At 47.3% G+C, this 16,981-nt stretch overlaps 1 protein-coding gene across 1 annotated transcript in view; it reads right to left on the bottom strand.

The window, feature by feature from the left end:
- ADGRL4 (adhesion G protein-coupled receptor L4) overlaps positions 1-15,390 on the bottom strand; it is a 70,847-nt gene extending 55,457 nt beyond the window's left edge. The window contains exons 1-2 of the mRNA XM_086462910.1: positions 15,369-15,390; positions 13,705-13,854 (exon numbers count right to left, since the gene is read on the bottom strand). Of these exons, the coding sequence (XP_086319036.1) occupies positions 13,705-13,854; positions 15,369-15,390 (172 nt within the window). The remainder of the gene's footprint in view (positions 1-13,704; positions 13,855-15,368) is intronic.
- Positions 15,391-16,981: the final 1,591 nt, after the last annotated feature.

The following is a 16,981-nucleotide window of genomic DNA, read 5'->3' as shown; positions in this document are numbered from 1 at the left end:
TTTAAAACAACTTTTTTTTTTTTTTTAAATTTAGTGGCAGACAACTGAGTTCAAAAGGCAGGGAGGACGATGACACTTCAATGTCAGAAAACCTTAACACGTCAGCTAAAACAAAGCCACCTAATAAAGGTCTCATTCCTCCCTGCTTCCCTACCAACCTGCCTTGCTCGTAAAGACTGATACAGAAAGCCCAGCCTGAGAGGGCACAATGCACGGGAGGTGCCTTCAGGTTGCTTCAAGAGGTGACAGAGGATGACTTCAGCGGAGGAGTAAAACCCACGTCTGGCTCCAAGCACAAACCCTGGCTGCTCGAGGGTCTGCTTTCAGACACAGCGTGGCACAGAGCAGAGTCTGGCGGTGATGAAACGCCGTAAGAGATGAAACGAAGCAGCCTCAGGAAATATCTATCACTGCCCGTGGCCTCTATTTTTTCATATAAGTATCCCCAAAGAGACTACTAAGGGAGCAAGGTTAAGAATTTCCAGGAGGAGTTCAGTTGTATCCAAGTAAATATAGATTTTGGTTTTGTACAATGCTATTATGGGCATGACATAACACAGTAGCGTGTGGATGCTTTGCTTTTAAGGGAATGCTACATCTCATAAAATGGTTATGACTGGCAAGGGAAAAATTGCTGGGCCTGAACCTCATTTGATGAAAACTGGTGTAGTTACTCTGAGTTTAGAGAATGCCTTTCAAAGGTGATAAAAAGTCATTTCAGTGGGTTCTATTCTATTATGATTTTTGTCTCAAGAATTGAACAGAACTTTTCTTGGCATATTTGCAGAGGCTTTTCCTTCCACCAAAGTTCGTACAGAAGTTAAACCCAAATTTGCCTAGAAAAGTTATGTTGAGCTTGTTTCTGGCCGCAGTCTGGCAGCATCTTCGTATCTGCACAGCATTGTGATTATCTCACAAATTCCCAGTACTTTAATTCTGAACCATACTATTTTCCATAGAAGCAATATCCTCAGCGCTAGTCTGAATGCTCTGAATGTTAAGTGTCTGGCTCTGGCTGGATTCTCTACATTTTCTGTCTGTGAACACGTAGCACATGGCCCTTGATTACTACTTTTAAATTGATCTGTGTCTGCTATGAAAATATATTGCTTCATAAAAGTCTTTCAGAGTATCAGCTTCCAAATTAATGATTTTTCTCTCAAGCTCTGACTTTGAGAGCTTACAGTATAGAACCGTGCAGTCCAGCTACTTGAATCAAATTGAAATCCATCCATCTGCAATTCAGATCCAAATTCTCTCAGTGCTGTTGGCTCATCTCTAGGTAAAGAGCAGCTGTTGTCCTGTTAAAGTGACCGTAAATAATTCTAACTTCAAGCTTCAAGAGTGAAATTCACCCTGCTCCACCGGGGACCACTTCATCCCCGGGACGTTCCTGGGTTTGGTCTTTGGTGGGAGCCACCTAACGCTGCAGCAATCGCCAGAGCTGTGCTGCTTTACCCCAGGCGAAGCCCTGGCCGAGCTGGTGAGAAGTGGGCACGGAGGGATGGGGGTCTCTACGCCCAGCCAGAAACCCTGGCTTCTCATGCTGATCGCACCGGGTGGTTGCACCCCCACACTCCAGGTGAGGAGGTGAAAAAGGCTAGGGCTTCGTTCTCGTGCTGTCACCGCCTCCCATTTTTCATCCCCAAAGAGCCCGTTATCGCGCTTTTTTAGGGGTTACCCGTGCTCTGCAACCCAAGGAGTACCACACCAGAGGAAGACTTGTTTCCAGCAGAGATTCAATAAAGTGCCTAAAGGAAGAATTTTCCAATGAAAAGAGATGGGCCCTAACCAAGAAGGAAGGTACTTGTTGTTAAAGCAACTCTATCAGAATAGCAGATGAATCATGAGGTGATAGCAGTATGTGAAAGGATGTTTTGAATGGAGCTGTCAGCAAGTATTTTAATAGCAAGTCTTCAATTTCTGCTTTAGGGGGTTTTTAACCACCAAGAAGAAAACATAAGTAACAAGGAGGGATTTAGGAATTGTTTAGTGTTTGGCTGTTCAAAGAAAGAAAGAGAGCCCTCCACATGCATTGCAGCTAATGAAAACTGCCATTATGGGTTTTTTTTTCCCCTCCATTTGCGGATGTTAAACACTGTAATAATGCAAAGTCCTTATGATTTTCTAAATCTTTTCAATAAGGAGGATATTATCTACTTATTTAATTACCGAATCTCCGACGGCAAGGATCTGCTACCACCAGCAGCTCCAGCTCATTCACATAGTTCCCCTCCCTAATTAAAGGGTCTTTGCAGTTAAAAATAAAGGAATAAATCAATCAAAAGTCCAAACTGCCAACAGATAATAAGGGGGGGGGAAAAGCACTTCAGGAGCAGATTTTCAATTGCTCAACACCCACAACTGGGCTTATTCTTTTGAAACAACCCCGTCCTCCTTTAGGCACCTAAGGTAGAGCCAGACAGTTCAAAAGTGCTCAACACATATTTCTTTGGAAAATCCACCCCTAGCTGTGGCTTTGTGTCCTACAGCCCTCGTGGCTCGCGGGAGTCAATCGCGAGTCACCCCCCGCCCCTGCCGGAGGGCGGCCGTCAGCATCGCCCCTTCTGCAGGACAGTGGGGTAAGATACTGCGCTCCGGCGCGCTCCTGCCATCGCTCGCGGCAGCAAGGCCAGAGGCAGCAGGGACCCCGAGACGCTGCCTTCCCCACGCTGCCGGCGAAAGCAGCAGCCGCCCCGCACGGGGGTTTCTGGGGGGCACTCGAATGCAGCCGTCCACGTCGCAGCACCGACCCCTTGCTTGTCTGAACGGCAAGCTCAAACTCCAACGGTGCTGTCTGCGCGGCAGTCCTCGTGCCGTTGTCAGGTTAAAAGTCTTCTGAACGTTCTCCAGTCTAGGGCCAAAACTTGAGTCATAATTCAAGAGCACTTTACAGCTAATAAAAGCTGCAATAGCTTAGAGAAGAGACAATACAGCCCAGAGGCCTCCTAGCACACCCTCCCCTCCGACAAGAAGCATTAGCATACTACCTGTTTATTCAAGATGTACAAAAAAGCTCAGTTAACTGTTCTCTTCTTTGCGGCTCACAGCTGTGTAAATATTATCCCAGCCTCTCCTTTGACATCCCTCTAAGCCTCAGACCTCATGTGCAAAACAACAGAAACAGGGCTCAGCACTTCTGCAGCTCACCCCCGTGTCCCGACACAGCCTGGACTGACTATCTAGCTTCTCCTCTGAGAGCAGTGATGCTGTAGGACGCACCCCTGGAGTGACCTCATCTCCTAAAGGCAGCTTTATTGAGAATTTCCTAGATTTTAACCACAGAGCCAAGCATCAGGAAAGCTTTGTGGAATCAGCGTACCAAGATTTGCACGACAACCCGAAGGAAGAAGGAGCCAAATCACAGCTCTGCATCGCTTGCAGCTGCTACCCTGTACAGTTCCTATTTTGATCGGCCCAGATGAAAAGCTGCGTTAAGTTTTAGAAACTTCTCATCTCTGCTTTCGAGTCAATACGCTTTGGAAGGCTATTTGCCTTTCCCATTTTCTCTGTGGTAGTTAAGGAGATGAAATTCCGTGTGCACCAGATATCCCTGACACAATGGGCCAGAAATATTGATATTTTTACACTGCACAGTGGGTCATATTTGTGATTTGATGCATGCTTCATCCCAGCTCTAAATAAGGAAATGTTTTGGATAGGTACAAAGGGCCTAAACCTGTTCATCTGAGTATCTCCAGCATCCCCTGATCTCCCTCCTGAACCTACAGGCTGATTTTGAAAAGGCAGAGCTTCCTCAGGATTAATGTTACCCACCAAAATGATTTACCCAAGGCAAGAAGTAAGGCAATGCCTCCACTGTAATACAATTTTCCACCTACTCCTTTCCCATCACCACAAAGAAACAAGGCAAGGCTCAGAGCTCTTGTTTAGGCCCACAGAGCTTAGCTGAACTCCTCTTTCGGTTCATGCCAACATCCTGAAGAGTTTCTCTGGTGGTTTTTTTTAGGGCCTCTGATGTTGCAGAGATCAGCGATGAAGACCTTCACGTGACGCAGAGACGGCTGCTGCAATAACTCCCTGCCCGCCGTGGCACTCTGTGAGTCAGGGCTGCGCCGCCCTCGGCCCCTTGGAACACCGGGGACGCCCAAAACCCATGACAACGTTAGGAGGGCAGTGAGGGTCCCTGGACTCTCTCCCAGGCTGGGACTGAGCGTGAGAAGAAAGGGCAGCGGTGGTGGGAGCGGAGCCGCAGCTGCCCTGCGCCGACGAGAGCAGTGCTCTCCCGGTGCAGGGCGGATTCAGCTTTTCTCTCAGTTTTCCTCTGGTAAACTTCTGGGAGTGAAAACTGCAATACCTCAGCCTCATTTCACGCTCTTTAAAACCGCGATTCAGACGCTTTGCCTCAAATAAATATTAAATGTATAAATGTGCAAGTCACCATCTACGCTCATGGTCCCCCTCCCTATAACTGATGTAGATTGCCGCCTAGGTGCACAGCTTTCATCACAAACAGAACATAAAAGCCAACGCATATCCTGAAGAGCTATCTTTCTTTATTGCAACACCATTACACGAAGCCTACTAACATAAACAAAGATTGGGCTCGACTGTTTTCAAACAAACAACCGCTTATTGTCAGGGCTTTTCAGGAGCTTTCATTTTCCCCTTTGAAAGACAAGATCCTGTGCCAACCCAACAAACGCGTAACATTAAGTAATAAGCAAACTAACGGGACACGCCACCACAGCAGTTTACAGACCACTTCAGGCTCTCGCAGCTGTACAAGTCTCAGCTAAGACAGAAGCCCAGTTGAAGGAAGCAGGGGCACTAAACCAGCACACCCCCCCCCCCCCAGTGGAGTCCCTCGGGGCACAGCTGCGGCTCCCCAGGGCTGCTCTGGCCCTTCAAGAGGGAGGACGCCCAGGGACGGCGGTCCAACCAGAGCGCCTTTTCCCGGTGTCACCTCCCGGCACAGCGGCCACGCGCCCCGGACGGCGCTGGCTCAGCCCTACGCCGGCAGGCCGAGGAGAGCCCCGCGCCCCTGCCCTGCCCGCTCGCCGCAGCCCAATTCCACCAGAAGCCTCCATTTTGACGTTATCGTGGGTCCCTTAAACTTAGCCCAGAGTAATCCCACGACAACCTGCCCAGGAGACAATGAGCAGAGATTATCCAGCTTCCTCGCACCGCCGCAGAACAGCGGCTTCCTTCCTGCCGGCGACCGCGGCGGTGATTAACGGCGTGGTTCAAGGTGACAGAAGAATGCGGTTCCAGGCCTAGATGGCTTCCCTTAACCTCAGCAAAACACAGCGCCAGATATTTCAATTAGTGTGTACCAAGGTCACAAAATCAATTTCTTATCGCCGAAAAACACACATACTGTAAATTTCATTTTCAAGCCATAATCTCTAAATTAAATCTGTGTACCTAAAAAATACCCAGCGCAAAACTGCAGTCCTTCAGCCCCCTCCTCCTCCCGCAGCCCAGCAGCATTTTCACAAACATCACCTGGCTTTGTGCTCTGCATTTAGAGCACAATGTTTGGTTAGATTCTAATCTCCGTGGAGGAGAGCGTCATTATCTCTTTCTTTGGCAAAGAGAGGCCCAAAGTGTCAATTACCTCCTTCAACTCTGTCGTGCGCACAGGGCTGAGCGGGGTTTGACATGCTGACTGCCAACAGCTCAGCCGCCCGTTTTTCCACAGTCATACACAGAGAACTTGTGCACCAGCATATCATCCTCGACAAATTACACATTTCAAATGAGGTTACAGGCAACTTCACTCCTGGCCAGTTTATCCCAGAAGAGGAAAACAAACAAACCAACAACAAAAAAGCAAAAACAAACCCAAAGAGACACTTCTCTACTATTGAACTCTGTGAGTTATTGAACAGAGACAGAAGTGGAATGAGTACGCCAGATCGGTGGGATATCACACGTAAGTCAATGGAGCTGCGCAGAAATGACATCATCATCTCTTGTGTGTGTAATTCCCTATGATTCTTTCCTCCCTGTGTGGGTAACACCAGCTTCACAGCCCCCACGGCAGCCGCAGGGTCCGACAGCCGCAGCAGGCTCTACTGTCTGCAAACCTGGGTACCAGAGAGGTCCCAAGGAAGTGGAATTTATGGAAGCGATTTCTGCCCGGTAAATCCCAGCCTATCCTTATGAAAAGCCCATTTCAACTGTACAACCACAGAGTGGGTAAAACTGACAGTGTTGAGATTGTTTTACAATTTTTTCACAGGAAAAGTTGCTTTTTATTCACATACCTGCTTATACACAGGTCCTTGCGTACAAAGTTGTGTACATGTAATACACACGTACGAGTACACGTGTTCTGGGATATCTTCCATCCTTCTGCTTCAGGCCAGCAAGTGGGAAGAATGCATTGTTACTGTTGGACCTTCGGGGACCACTGCAGGTGCTAGAGACATGGGATGTGAACCCTATCTCTGGCAGACACAAAGTAAGTGGACTCTGAGGTAATATGTTTAAAGCTTAAAGCTCCTTAAATGAATTTTCCCTCATCCTCTAAAGATGTAACACGTTGATTGCTTATTAGTACCGTAGAGCAGGATGAAAACAGTATTTTCTCAAGAAAGGAAATCAGCATTATTTGGCAGGGGTTAAAACACTTATTGAGTTAAACAAGTAAGAAACCATCCATGTGCAGCTGATCAGCTTGAAAGTTCGAGTACTTTTTGAGAGAGACAAGTAACTCTTCGCTACCACATCATCTACACACATTTTTAAAACTCTGTTCAGATGTGAACAGGACTAAACTAAAAGAGAGACTGGATACGCTTAAAGATTCAACAAGAAGTAGTTTTGTTTCTTCCTGGCCCATTCAAAGAACACATTACTGTATTTTCGTCATGCTCAAAGCACCGTTTCAAGAAAATGTAAGCAAAAACCACAGGGAAAAAAAAAAAAAAAAGGAGAGAGCTGCCCCTTTTTTCTTTCTGGCCCAAATCTGTGAATGTAATGAGTCTATCACGGGCTTGGTCCAGGGCTTATTAAAGTCAGGGTCAGTCTTACAAATGGTTATAGTGGGCTGTACCACCGGCCCAGGCAAACTGTGTTTTCTGGCAGCGGGAAGGAGAGCCAACCCTCTGAAGATTTCTGTCCATCTCATTCAAGTGAGAAACCGGGAGGGAATTTTTCACACGAGTGAGAAAGCTGCATTGGGCACTGTGAATGCATGAAGTGCTTTGAGTCAAAATTCTGTGGACTCGCCCATTTACAGGGGTAAGACAACGGGAGCAGGACAGCCTCCACCGTGCTTTACCGGGCAGGATCGCGTTGTTACCTCAACCATCCCGTGCTGCTCTCCGTCTGACCAACGTCCTCGTGCGTCACCAGGCACTGCTGTGACACGCTCTCCCCTTCCAAATTCCCGATCTATCTTAAAAACTTCAGCTAAAACACACTTTCAGTGGTAGCTAGTTACAATAAGCAATTCCCATTATAAAAATTCAAGTCAGCTCCACAAAACCCGTTTTGACTACCCATGTCAGCCAAGGGTACGGCTGTTTTCAGGAACATAAAACATAGCTCCATCCTTGGCGACTGGACGGCAACCATGCAACAGCCGGTTGGTCCTCAGCACTCCGCATACATCACCGCCATCGAACCCTTCCCAAACTCACAGAAAAGTGTAACACCTCGCACATGAAAAGGCAAGAGCCACACACAGAGCTGGAGGACCCCAAATGGCCAGGAACCTGCTGTGTTGTCCTGCGCAGTAACAGCCACGCATTCCCAGGCAGGTGGACTGCTGTGCACCAGAATATCGAATCTTCCTGGCTAATTTGTCCAGGCTTTCCAACCCCATGATCTGCCTACAGGTTTAATCCGGACCATGGGATGCAGATACCTCAGCGGGGTGACATCGCTCAGCTCCGCAGCCCACCTCTGCACTTCAAGAAAAGGTGAAAACCGTTCAGCCCCGTTATGGCCGATGAAGACACGGAAGGGAAGAAAACTTTCTGTCCCCTGGAGAGGATCCCTGAAGGCCTGGTCTTAATTAAACAGAATACCTACATGTGCAAACAAACAGGATGGTGCCTCCAAACGCTTCTTGGGACCACCGAAAAGCCAGACACCTAAACCCGAAGCAGGAATTCCTAATTCAAAGATTACTTCTGCCCTTTCACACAGCCCATGCTCTGGTTTTACCACTCTCCACCCTGAAACCATGTAAAATACCCAGCAGAATTTGGAGGCAAAGCAGCAGAGACACAGGAGGGGGGAAAAGGAGAAAGGGTAGGGAAGGGAGAGAGATGAGCCCAGAGGCTATGAGGAGCATGTCAAAAGGGCTGGGAACGGGTGGTCTGCTTGGGGCTCCCGCGTAGCGCATCCCCAGGTTTCCAAGCTGTCACCCACTGCGTTGAGCGCTGTTATTTGTGTTTGGCCAAGGCGTATCGTTCCCCTGCTGTGCTGTGCGAGAGCAGCTGCAATTTGCCTTTTTATAGCTTGCGGTAACTGATAGCAGTGAAATGAATGTAGGAAGTGTGTGGATTGGATCTTCCATATCAGTGATTTCAGAGTATTTGGTAAACACAGAAGTGACATCCAGTGATGTATGTCTGCTGGTAACAACAACAAAAGAATTCTTCTCTGGCGAGCTAGCGTTTGGATTAGATAATTTTCTATTGAAGGACACTTCTGGATTGCACGAAATGATTATACACAATGGTTTTGCAGGGTCATGCTAATTTGAAAGGTAAAAATTTCCTCAAAACTACGCACTGGTTGAGTGCTGCAGAGTGGCAACGGTGACACCAGTGAGATAAAACAAACTCAGTGACTGCAATGGAAGTTGATGGTGGGACACAGCAACCTCACCTTAGAGCCAGGAGGTGATGTCTCACAGGAAAGCTCCTTTTCATAGCTGGCTAGAGCCAGAGAGTTGGTCATACGACCCTCAGTAAACCAAGAAAATATGTTTGTGTTCAGATACTGAGTAGGCTTTCAGTTTGATTCAGCCGAGTTTAGACAAACTGCCCTGTGTTCTAAGAGGGATTCTGTATTTTGATATAAAAATACCACTTTGCACTGATGTATTTTTTGCCTCTGGAAAATGATAAACCCTCCTACACTGCTCTTCAGAAAGGCAGTCGGAGCCTTGCTTCAGTACAAAGTTTCCCTGATAGCCTAAGCCCCTGCTCACTGTTTCTGAAGAGCTGTGACTATTTTACAAGTAACACTGATTAATTCTGCAGTATGATTTGCAAGCGACATTTACAAGGGAATATCGTGCAGGGATATCTGGGAGGGATGTTGTGCTCAGGCTTTTCCTGCTTGCTTGCCTGCCCTCCTGGAACAAACAGCACTGCTTCATTTTCCTTCCGTATTTTACAAAGTTAAAGTAAATACTGTGATCACACTGTTTACTTTAATTTCCTGCAGTGTGCCAGCAAAGCAGCAAATTGGCAGTCAGCAATCAAGAAGCAGCCAGTATTGAAACAGCAGAGCTGCTTAGGAAAGCATCAACGATGCCAACTCATTTTTCCCCTCTGTTTTAAAAATAAAATATTGGCTTCTATGAAGTTTTACTTCCACCCCAGTCTTCTCTAAAGGATCCGAAGTTTTGTTTGTTTCCTTTAATTTTCTTTTGGAAGAAAGCTGGGATTACAAGCAACACCTAATTTATACAGACAGTTCTTCTATGCAAGAAACGGATTTATGAGTGTGCAAATATATGCTATTTTTCTGTAAAAAACCCACGGCATTTTTGCACAAGAGGAAGCGAACTTGTCTATAAATCGGTGTTATGTGGATATACTTTTATTTTTATGCCAAGAGCTCTAGCTGTGCTACTTCAATTAGGTGTATGATAATGCGAAGCTAAAGCCTCATGCATTACACCCAGAATACACATCTGCCCAGGAACAGAGCCTGAAAAGGCAAATAGTTGTATTTTCAGAGGCCATTCTCTCTCATCTAGGCACACATAGAGCAAGGAATATAAATACAAGAGAAGTAAGAAGAACGGGATAGTATTTTGTAGCTCAGAGGTGTAAAGCTTGACAAGGTGACTCATTTATGGCTTTCTGGAAGACACTGCAGAGAAGGGATTTATTGCTATCTAAGTTATAATTCCAATCAGTTATTCTCCCAACTGTGCATTCCTGCACATACTCTTCCTGAAGACAATGTGATTATGAAGAGCATGAGCTTTGTGTTAGACTGGCCAAAGTATGCCTTCGGAAAGTCCAAAACATGACCTAATTTAAAGTGGTTGAAATCTCGTGGGAAAGATTGTAAGAGGATAATTATTTTAAAAGCCATGACTTTGACACCAGGAAATTAAATTCATATCTATATGTCTTTATCTATACACAGCAAATCCAATAATCTTGAGCTCTCTGCAGTCACTTAGCCAGCTGGCAAAGGGAGCCAAGTAAAAACTAACAAACCCCGTTCCTAAGGTAGGCTGACATCAGTGATTCACGATTCATCAATAACAGTGCTAGGAAATAAATGTAACAGGGCATTATTGCCTTTCGCAGCACGGGAAACTCAAGGGAAAACGCATATCACATTGAACAGACAGAGCCAGCAAAGAAATAACTTTTACAAGTATTTAAGAGGTGTTACGAGCAAGTGAAAGTAGAGAAACAAATGTAAACCTTCTTAGAGCAGTGAGAATGTACCCATAAATTAAAAGGGACAGTTTTCCAGCTATACAAGAGGACTAACCTGAAAACTAGCATTTTTTGTTGTTCAACAGTTTTACGAGGAGAAAGAATTTGAATTGCTCGTTCCAGAACAAACCCTCAAAAAACCCCCAACCCTGTTCTGGTTTAACTGTCTACCAGGACAAGCACAACGAAGAAGTTGGTTCTGTGTGAGTTTACCAATGGTGTTGACAGTAATTACGACTCTCACAAGCTGCCTAAAGAGCTGAAACTGGCTTGAATTTCTAATCCCCTTCAGAGTCTACCCGACTACAACTCAGGCTACTTGTTTACGCTGTTAGAGGACTAATGCACAACTAATAATCCACCGTGGGACACGCTGCCCTGGAGAAACGCCGTCTCCCTCAGTTCCAATGCAAGCGCTGCTGCTTAGCTGGCAGGTGAGTGACTTTGGTGGTCGTCGGGGTATTTTACCAGAGAAAACATCGGTCTCCTGACACAAGACTTGCTCCAAACTGTTGCCACTTAACCACAAAGTGCCACAAATACATCTAGTAGCTGGTTTGCCCGGACTGACATCGGAAATTTTAAAGACTGAGTTTCCAAACATTTAGTATAATTCTTAATGAACAATTAATTGAGCCACAAGATTTGTGAATGCATATTTCATGGTGCCAAATTTTCTTTATGTGATCAATAAATGTTTTTATAAATTTTGAATATAGATTCCCTAAGAAAATACAGGCAAAAGAGAAGGCTAAAAAAAAAGATACTATATGAGAAAAAAGAACATGGAAGGTAAGATAAATCCATCCTCATGCAAATGATTTTAATAACACCACAACGGATACACATATAAAGGATGGATTTAAGACCATCAGTAATGTCAGTGAAGAACAAGAAGTATTTTTAGCATTAATTTAATTGATGATTCATAATCACAACTTTCTAGAAAAGTACAGACAATGTAGTGCATACCAGATCATGGTAGATAAGTAAATGCTGGTTTGATTTGTTCCAGCAGTACTGCTAAAAATTGACTCGCTTTTCTTCTTTCTCTGCATTACTCACAGACGTAGGCCCTTGACTCTGCAAACATAATGTGCACTTAACTTTCAAACCAATCAGCTCACTTATGGTAGTAAAACTGAATTAGTGCAAATGCAATACTGGTGTGGTGAAGGCCATTTCTTCTTATTTTCTTTTGACCAGCTCAACAGACAAATAATGACTGACCTGTATTGAGGGCAAGGTTAACGCTGAATTCAGGAACTATGTTTAGTGACTACATGATGCAAAGAAGCACCTGAGAGAACAGCGTTCAGGCTCAAGCAGAGAAGGCAAAGGGGAAATCACATTGCTCTCTACAGCTACTGAATGGGGGGGTCACGGGGGGTTTATAGAGGAGATGAAGCTGAACTATCATGAGAAACGTACAGCAGTGAGCGCATGAGAGGCAAAAGGTACAAGCTGCAACAAGAGAAACCATAACTAGATATCAGAAAAAAAGTTTCCAAAACGGCGGTGTTCAGAGAGTGGGAGAGGGGCCCAGGGCGGTGTGCAGTCCTCACCCCTGGGCAGACTCGGAACTTGGCCGGACGAGGCCCTGGAAAACCTTCTCTAAGCTGGACCTCCTCCAAGGGGGGAGCCAGACCAGCCGACCTCCAGAGGTCTCTTCCCAGCTACGTTACGCTATGATTTCTGTGATTAGTTATTCAGCCAGCTGTATTTGTCTCAGCACTCCCGGCTGCCCACGTTTATCCCGTACCTGGGGCTAAACCCCAACAGTCCCTCCATCACCCAACAGCCCCTCACCAGCCAGGGAGGGGGATCAGGAACAGGAGAGCAGACCCGGGGGTGGAAGTGAGAACAGATCGAGTGAAACACCCCCAACCCCCCCAGAGACCCCCCCAGTTACCCTCACCCAGATGAACCCCCAGCCATCACCCCCCCCAGGAGAGCAGTCCTCGGGAGGAGCCAGAGCAGGAGGAACCCCAGCAGGAGCCCCCAGGAGCCCCCTCCCCTCAGCCAACCTCCCCCCTTTCTCCTGCCCCTGCTGACGGGCTGGGCTGCCCCTGGAGCTACCCCAGGGCACTGCCCTGGCTGGCTGGAGCTGCTGGGGGGCTGCCCGGCGCGGGGGGCTGGGGGGCTGCCCCAGCCGAACCAGGACTCCAGCTTATAAAAGTGCAGGCAGCTGTCTTAGGAGAAAGGTCTTTCCATTCTAAATTTTCCTAAAACGAGCACATTTCCAAGTACAACATGGCAAAGAGCTATAAAAGTCTGAACTGAAGGTGGGCTGCTTACCTGGGCTCATACCAAACCAAAGTGCCTCTGTTCCTGCTCAATTTCCCCAGAGGCACGAAACACGAAAACTGACCAAACAGAGGGTTACTATTCACAACTGCTGCTCAGGACACCGAAAACTGACAAGAATGGTACGATTTTCAGCCTGCCTGCAGCGGGGCGCAGCTGTGTCTCACGGTGGAAATAAGTACTATTCATAGTGGAGGACCACTCGAAAATGAAGGCAGGGAAAATATCCTTTTCTTTGGATGGGAGACAACGGCATCCAGAGGCAGAACCTTCTGCAGGATTTCTGGCATATTTCCCCTGCAAGAAGCCGTAGTGCAAAAATTAACAGTGGCCTCACATGCGGGCATGGCTCTGTGGCACACACACCTCCTCAGTCTTCTAGAGGAGCCCAGGAGCTGTGGTATTTGGCCATGATCAGCTGCTGGGAAGAGTATGTGGAGGAGATGCGAGGGCTGTAATGTAGCAGTCGTGCCAACGCCAGGCTTCAGAAGCCCTGAGTCACAAGGGGAATTGCTGAAGTCAGAGAAGGTACATCAGCGTCTCTCACGGAGAAGGGAAGCTGGGAAACAGGTCATACTCAACTGAGATGCACAGTATGTCTTATTAAAATACTAGGCTGAGAGTAAGTTGTAGAATTTCTCAGAAAAAACAGAAGTTTTTGGCTTTGAGAACGTGTTACTGTAAAGTGGTGGGACATAAAGTCTAATCCTTGAGCTAATGCGCCCTTTGCTAAGTTTTCCAGGCAAGCATGCAACCGAAATGCGAACAGGTAAAATCAGTTTACCTTCACAGATGTTTATGCCATTTCCCGTATATCCCTGGGAGCAGTAGCAGCCTATTGTCCCGCCCTGAACTTCACACCTGGCGTCTTTGTGGCACGTCATGTTGCAGCTTCCAGAAGTGCAGCCATAGTCCAGCAGACTGGAAACCAGAACTGGAACAAAGGAAAATCAGACTTGTTGCTTTATCTAAAAACTTCATTCCGAGCTCTACAGCCAGATCTGGGCCAACGGTATCCACAAAATCGGTGTGTTCCAGGAAAGCTGACATCATCACAGACCCGGCTATACCGCAGCATGGGGCAAGGGCCACCAACCACAGGGACTCCTTTGGTCAAACCGCCCAGGGGCTAGGAACAGCAGACCCGGCAGAGTGACAACCTGTGTATGTGCTCAACCAGCACGAAACTGGTGCACAACGCAGAAGTTACTCATTGATCGGGGGGAAACATCTGAAAGGCCTCCGAAGCTCTCCAGTGCTTTCCAGTAAAGCAGAGACATTTATTTGCGCTCTGAATTATGTATTGAGCGTAATCCAAACTGCCCTGCCCATGTCAAGTGAAAAATACCAAAGAGGGTTCCCCCGACCAGAGTTTTTGTTTTGATAAGCACCCCCTTACTCGTGCAGCCAGCACAGGCGCACGGTCTGAGCGGTTAAAATGTCATGTCACAGTATTTACAGCACTATGACACTAGGGTTTAAAAACTTATCCAGATTATTTAAAGTCAATCCCTTAAAGTATCGTTTCCATGTCATGAAAATATTTTCTTTTTTCCATCCACTGGATGATTCCTAAACGGTGTAACTGCTTTCCCTTTGTATGAGTGCACCTGGTTTTTAACACAAAGGAAAAAGGAATCTCTCCGTTTGAGAAACCCAACAGCTCACTGAATAATTACACACACCCTGCAACACGTTAGAAATGAGGCAGTTAACTCAGAAAGGAAAGAAAGATTTTTACTTTGAGCTTTATAAATTGTTAGCAGGACATAATGAGAGCCGCAGAACACAAAGACCCTTTTGGATGCTGTCTTCCCCTGCGGTTCTGTTTTTCCCTACCCAAACAGTACTCTGGGTATTTGCTAGCCCAGCGTTACAATTACAGGTTTCATTGCTTCAGGAAATCTCACGGAGGCGTTGTTTTCTTGGACAAATTAAAATTTCATGAAAAATTCAAAAGACTAAAAATTACACACAAGTTTTTAACAAATATATATATAATCCAAACGAATTTAGGTATCACCAAGTTTCATCCCTTCCCTCTGTTTTTGAAAGAGAAGACCACGTTCCAGAGATTAAAACAGAAACCTGTGGGATTCTGTTGTCATTTCACTGTTCCTAACATGTGAAATCTAAAAATCTCCCAAGCAGACGGAGAGAGAAAAAACACAAACCCAAAACCCAAACCCACGGAAACCCACAATGTTTCTGTTTTTTGCAGAACAAAACCCGCAGTGAGATAAAGACTGGCGTTCGTGGGATTCGGTTTTGGGATGATCCTCACTGTGCTATTGCTGGATCCGGCACAGCACGGATCAAAGCTACGGGGGCTTTCGGTCCCCTGTACCCGGCAGCTTTCCACCACCTCCCACACACTCGCTTCTCCTCGCCAGACCCCGCTCCCTTCCCGCCTGCCCCTCGCTCCCCGGGGAAGCAGATCTCACCCACCTAGGAATGGAAGCAGTTTCATTGGTGATGCCGTTGCTGCCCGGCGCAGAGCCCCTGTGTCACAGAAGAAAACTCCCTGCCTTAAAGCGTACGCCCATGGGCAAACTGCGCACACATGCTGATCAGGAGAGCGCCGTCCCGCTGCAGGCGCTGCCCTCTGTCCCGAGCCTGGCGATTCCAAACGCTCCCGAGGCTCACAGGCAGGACAGGAAGGGCCAGGAGGGGCTGAGGACCTGGTCCCCTGGCGAGTAGGGGACAAACGAGAAGGGAGTAAATGAGAAAGCGAAAGAGAAGCGGGACTTTGGGTCCTGTGGGGGGTATCAGTGAAAATTCAGGGGCGAGCGGGTTAGAGGAGCATGGGTGTAAGGAGCTGCCGGGGAGAGTGCCTGGGGCGGGGGGGAGGATGGAGATGGAAGGGGTGAGCCGCTGGCAGGAGGGGTAGAGGAGCAGCAGAGGAATGGTGGAGCAGATCAGGGAGGGTGAGGAAGAGGTGGAGAGGAGATCAGCAACTAGCTCAGGGTTTACGAGCTCGGAGGTAACGGTCTACGCGCTTCCTTCCACCTTTTCCTGGTGAGCCCCGCCACCCGTTTTAGTGCAGAGAGTCTTGGCTGGCTGCAATCCTTCTTCCTACGGTTTTCTTCGGTTCTGAGAGAGATCCTCGCTGCAGCCAAGCAATGTTGCTTTAAGGGTAACGGCCTGCGAGGAGGTGCAGGAAATCCAGCGAACTCTGCTTTGTGAGGAAAACAAAGACGTATAGGCAGAGAGGAAAGAGGCAGGAAGGCAATTGTATGGCCGGGAACCTCAGGAGCCGAAGGAGCCCAAGTTTCTAAGAGTTCGTGGGGCTGGAAGGGGGTGTTGCATAATAGGACAGACTCAATATAGCCAATTCGGTCAAACGTTTGGCATGTCTTTGAGTCACCGTGGGAGCAGTTCTGCCCCCATTATAGCACCCTGGTCGATGAGACTTCAGCGTGTACTTACATTATGCATGGACATGGCAATACTTTCTCTGACCTTGCTATGGGTGATGTGCATCCCATCACCCCCCAGCTTCCTCAATCACACAGCAAGCACTGTAAAACCGAAGCATCGATGCGTGGCTGTCTTTATGGAGGGAAGCAGAGGGATGTGCACAAGCAGGCGTGCTGCTGGAGGAGTGGAGAATCTCTCTAAGCTCCTCAGATGGACACGAGGCTGTGGAATGTCGTTGTGACAAAACCTCTCACGTCTGACTAGAAACTTTTGAGGCTGGGGCTTTGGTAGGGAGCTGATGGGAAAGCATCGGCCTGCTCTTAGCAATCATCTGCGGACGTGGCAACACCTTTTCTAAACTCAGGAACTATTTGCTCACCATCATTTTCCAGCTTCATGGTTGCTGCTGGCTGGAGTTCAACAGGTTAAACTCTACTCAGGGCAGGGAGGTGTGAGGCATGTAGAAATAGCACGTAGGTGTCTGGTTGGCACAGAGTACTTCTGTAGCACCTTGGCAAAGCGGGAGGAAGCTCCAGGAGCCGGATGTTAGTTTTCGATGATCCGCAGAATAATGAACAAAGGGCGCAGGTGTAGGACGGCTGTTTTTCTCCTGTTTCGTTTTGTGAGCGGGGGGGAGGGCT

The sequence above is a fragment of the Leptosomus discolor genome, chromosome 3 (assembly GCF_034619465.1).
Source record: "Leptosomus discolor isolate bLepDis1 chromosome 3, bLepDis1.hap2, whole genome shotgun sequence".
Taxonomy (NCBI): Eukaryota; Metazoa; Chordata; class Aves; order Leptosomiformes; family Leptosomidae; genus Leptosomus; species Leptosomus discolor.
The sequence above is the reverse complement of the archived record's forward strand: the minus strand, read 5'-3'. Positions and strand labels throughout refer to the sequence as shown.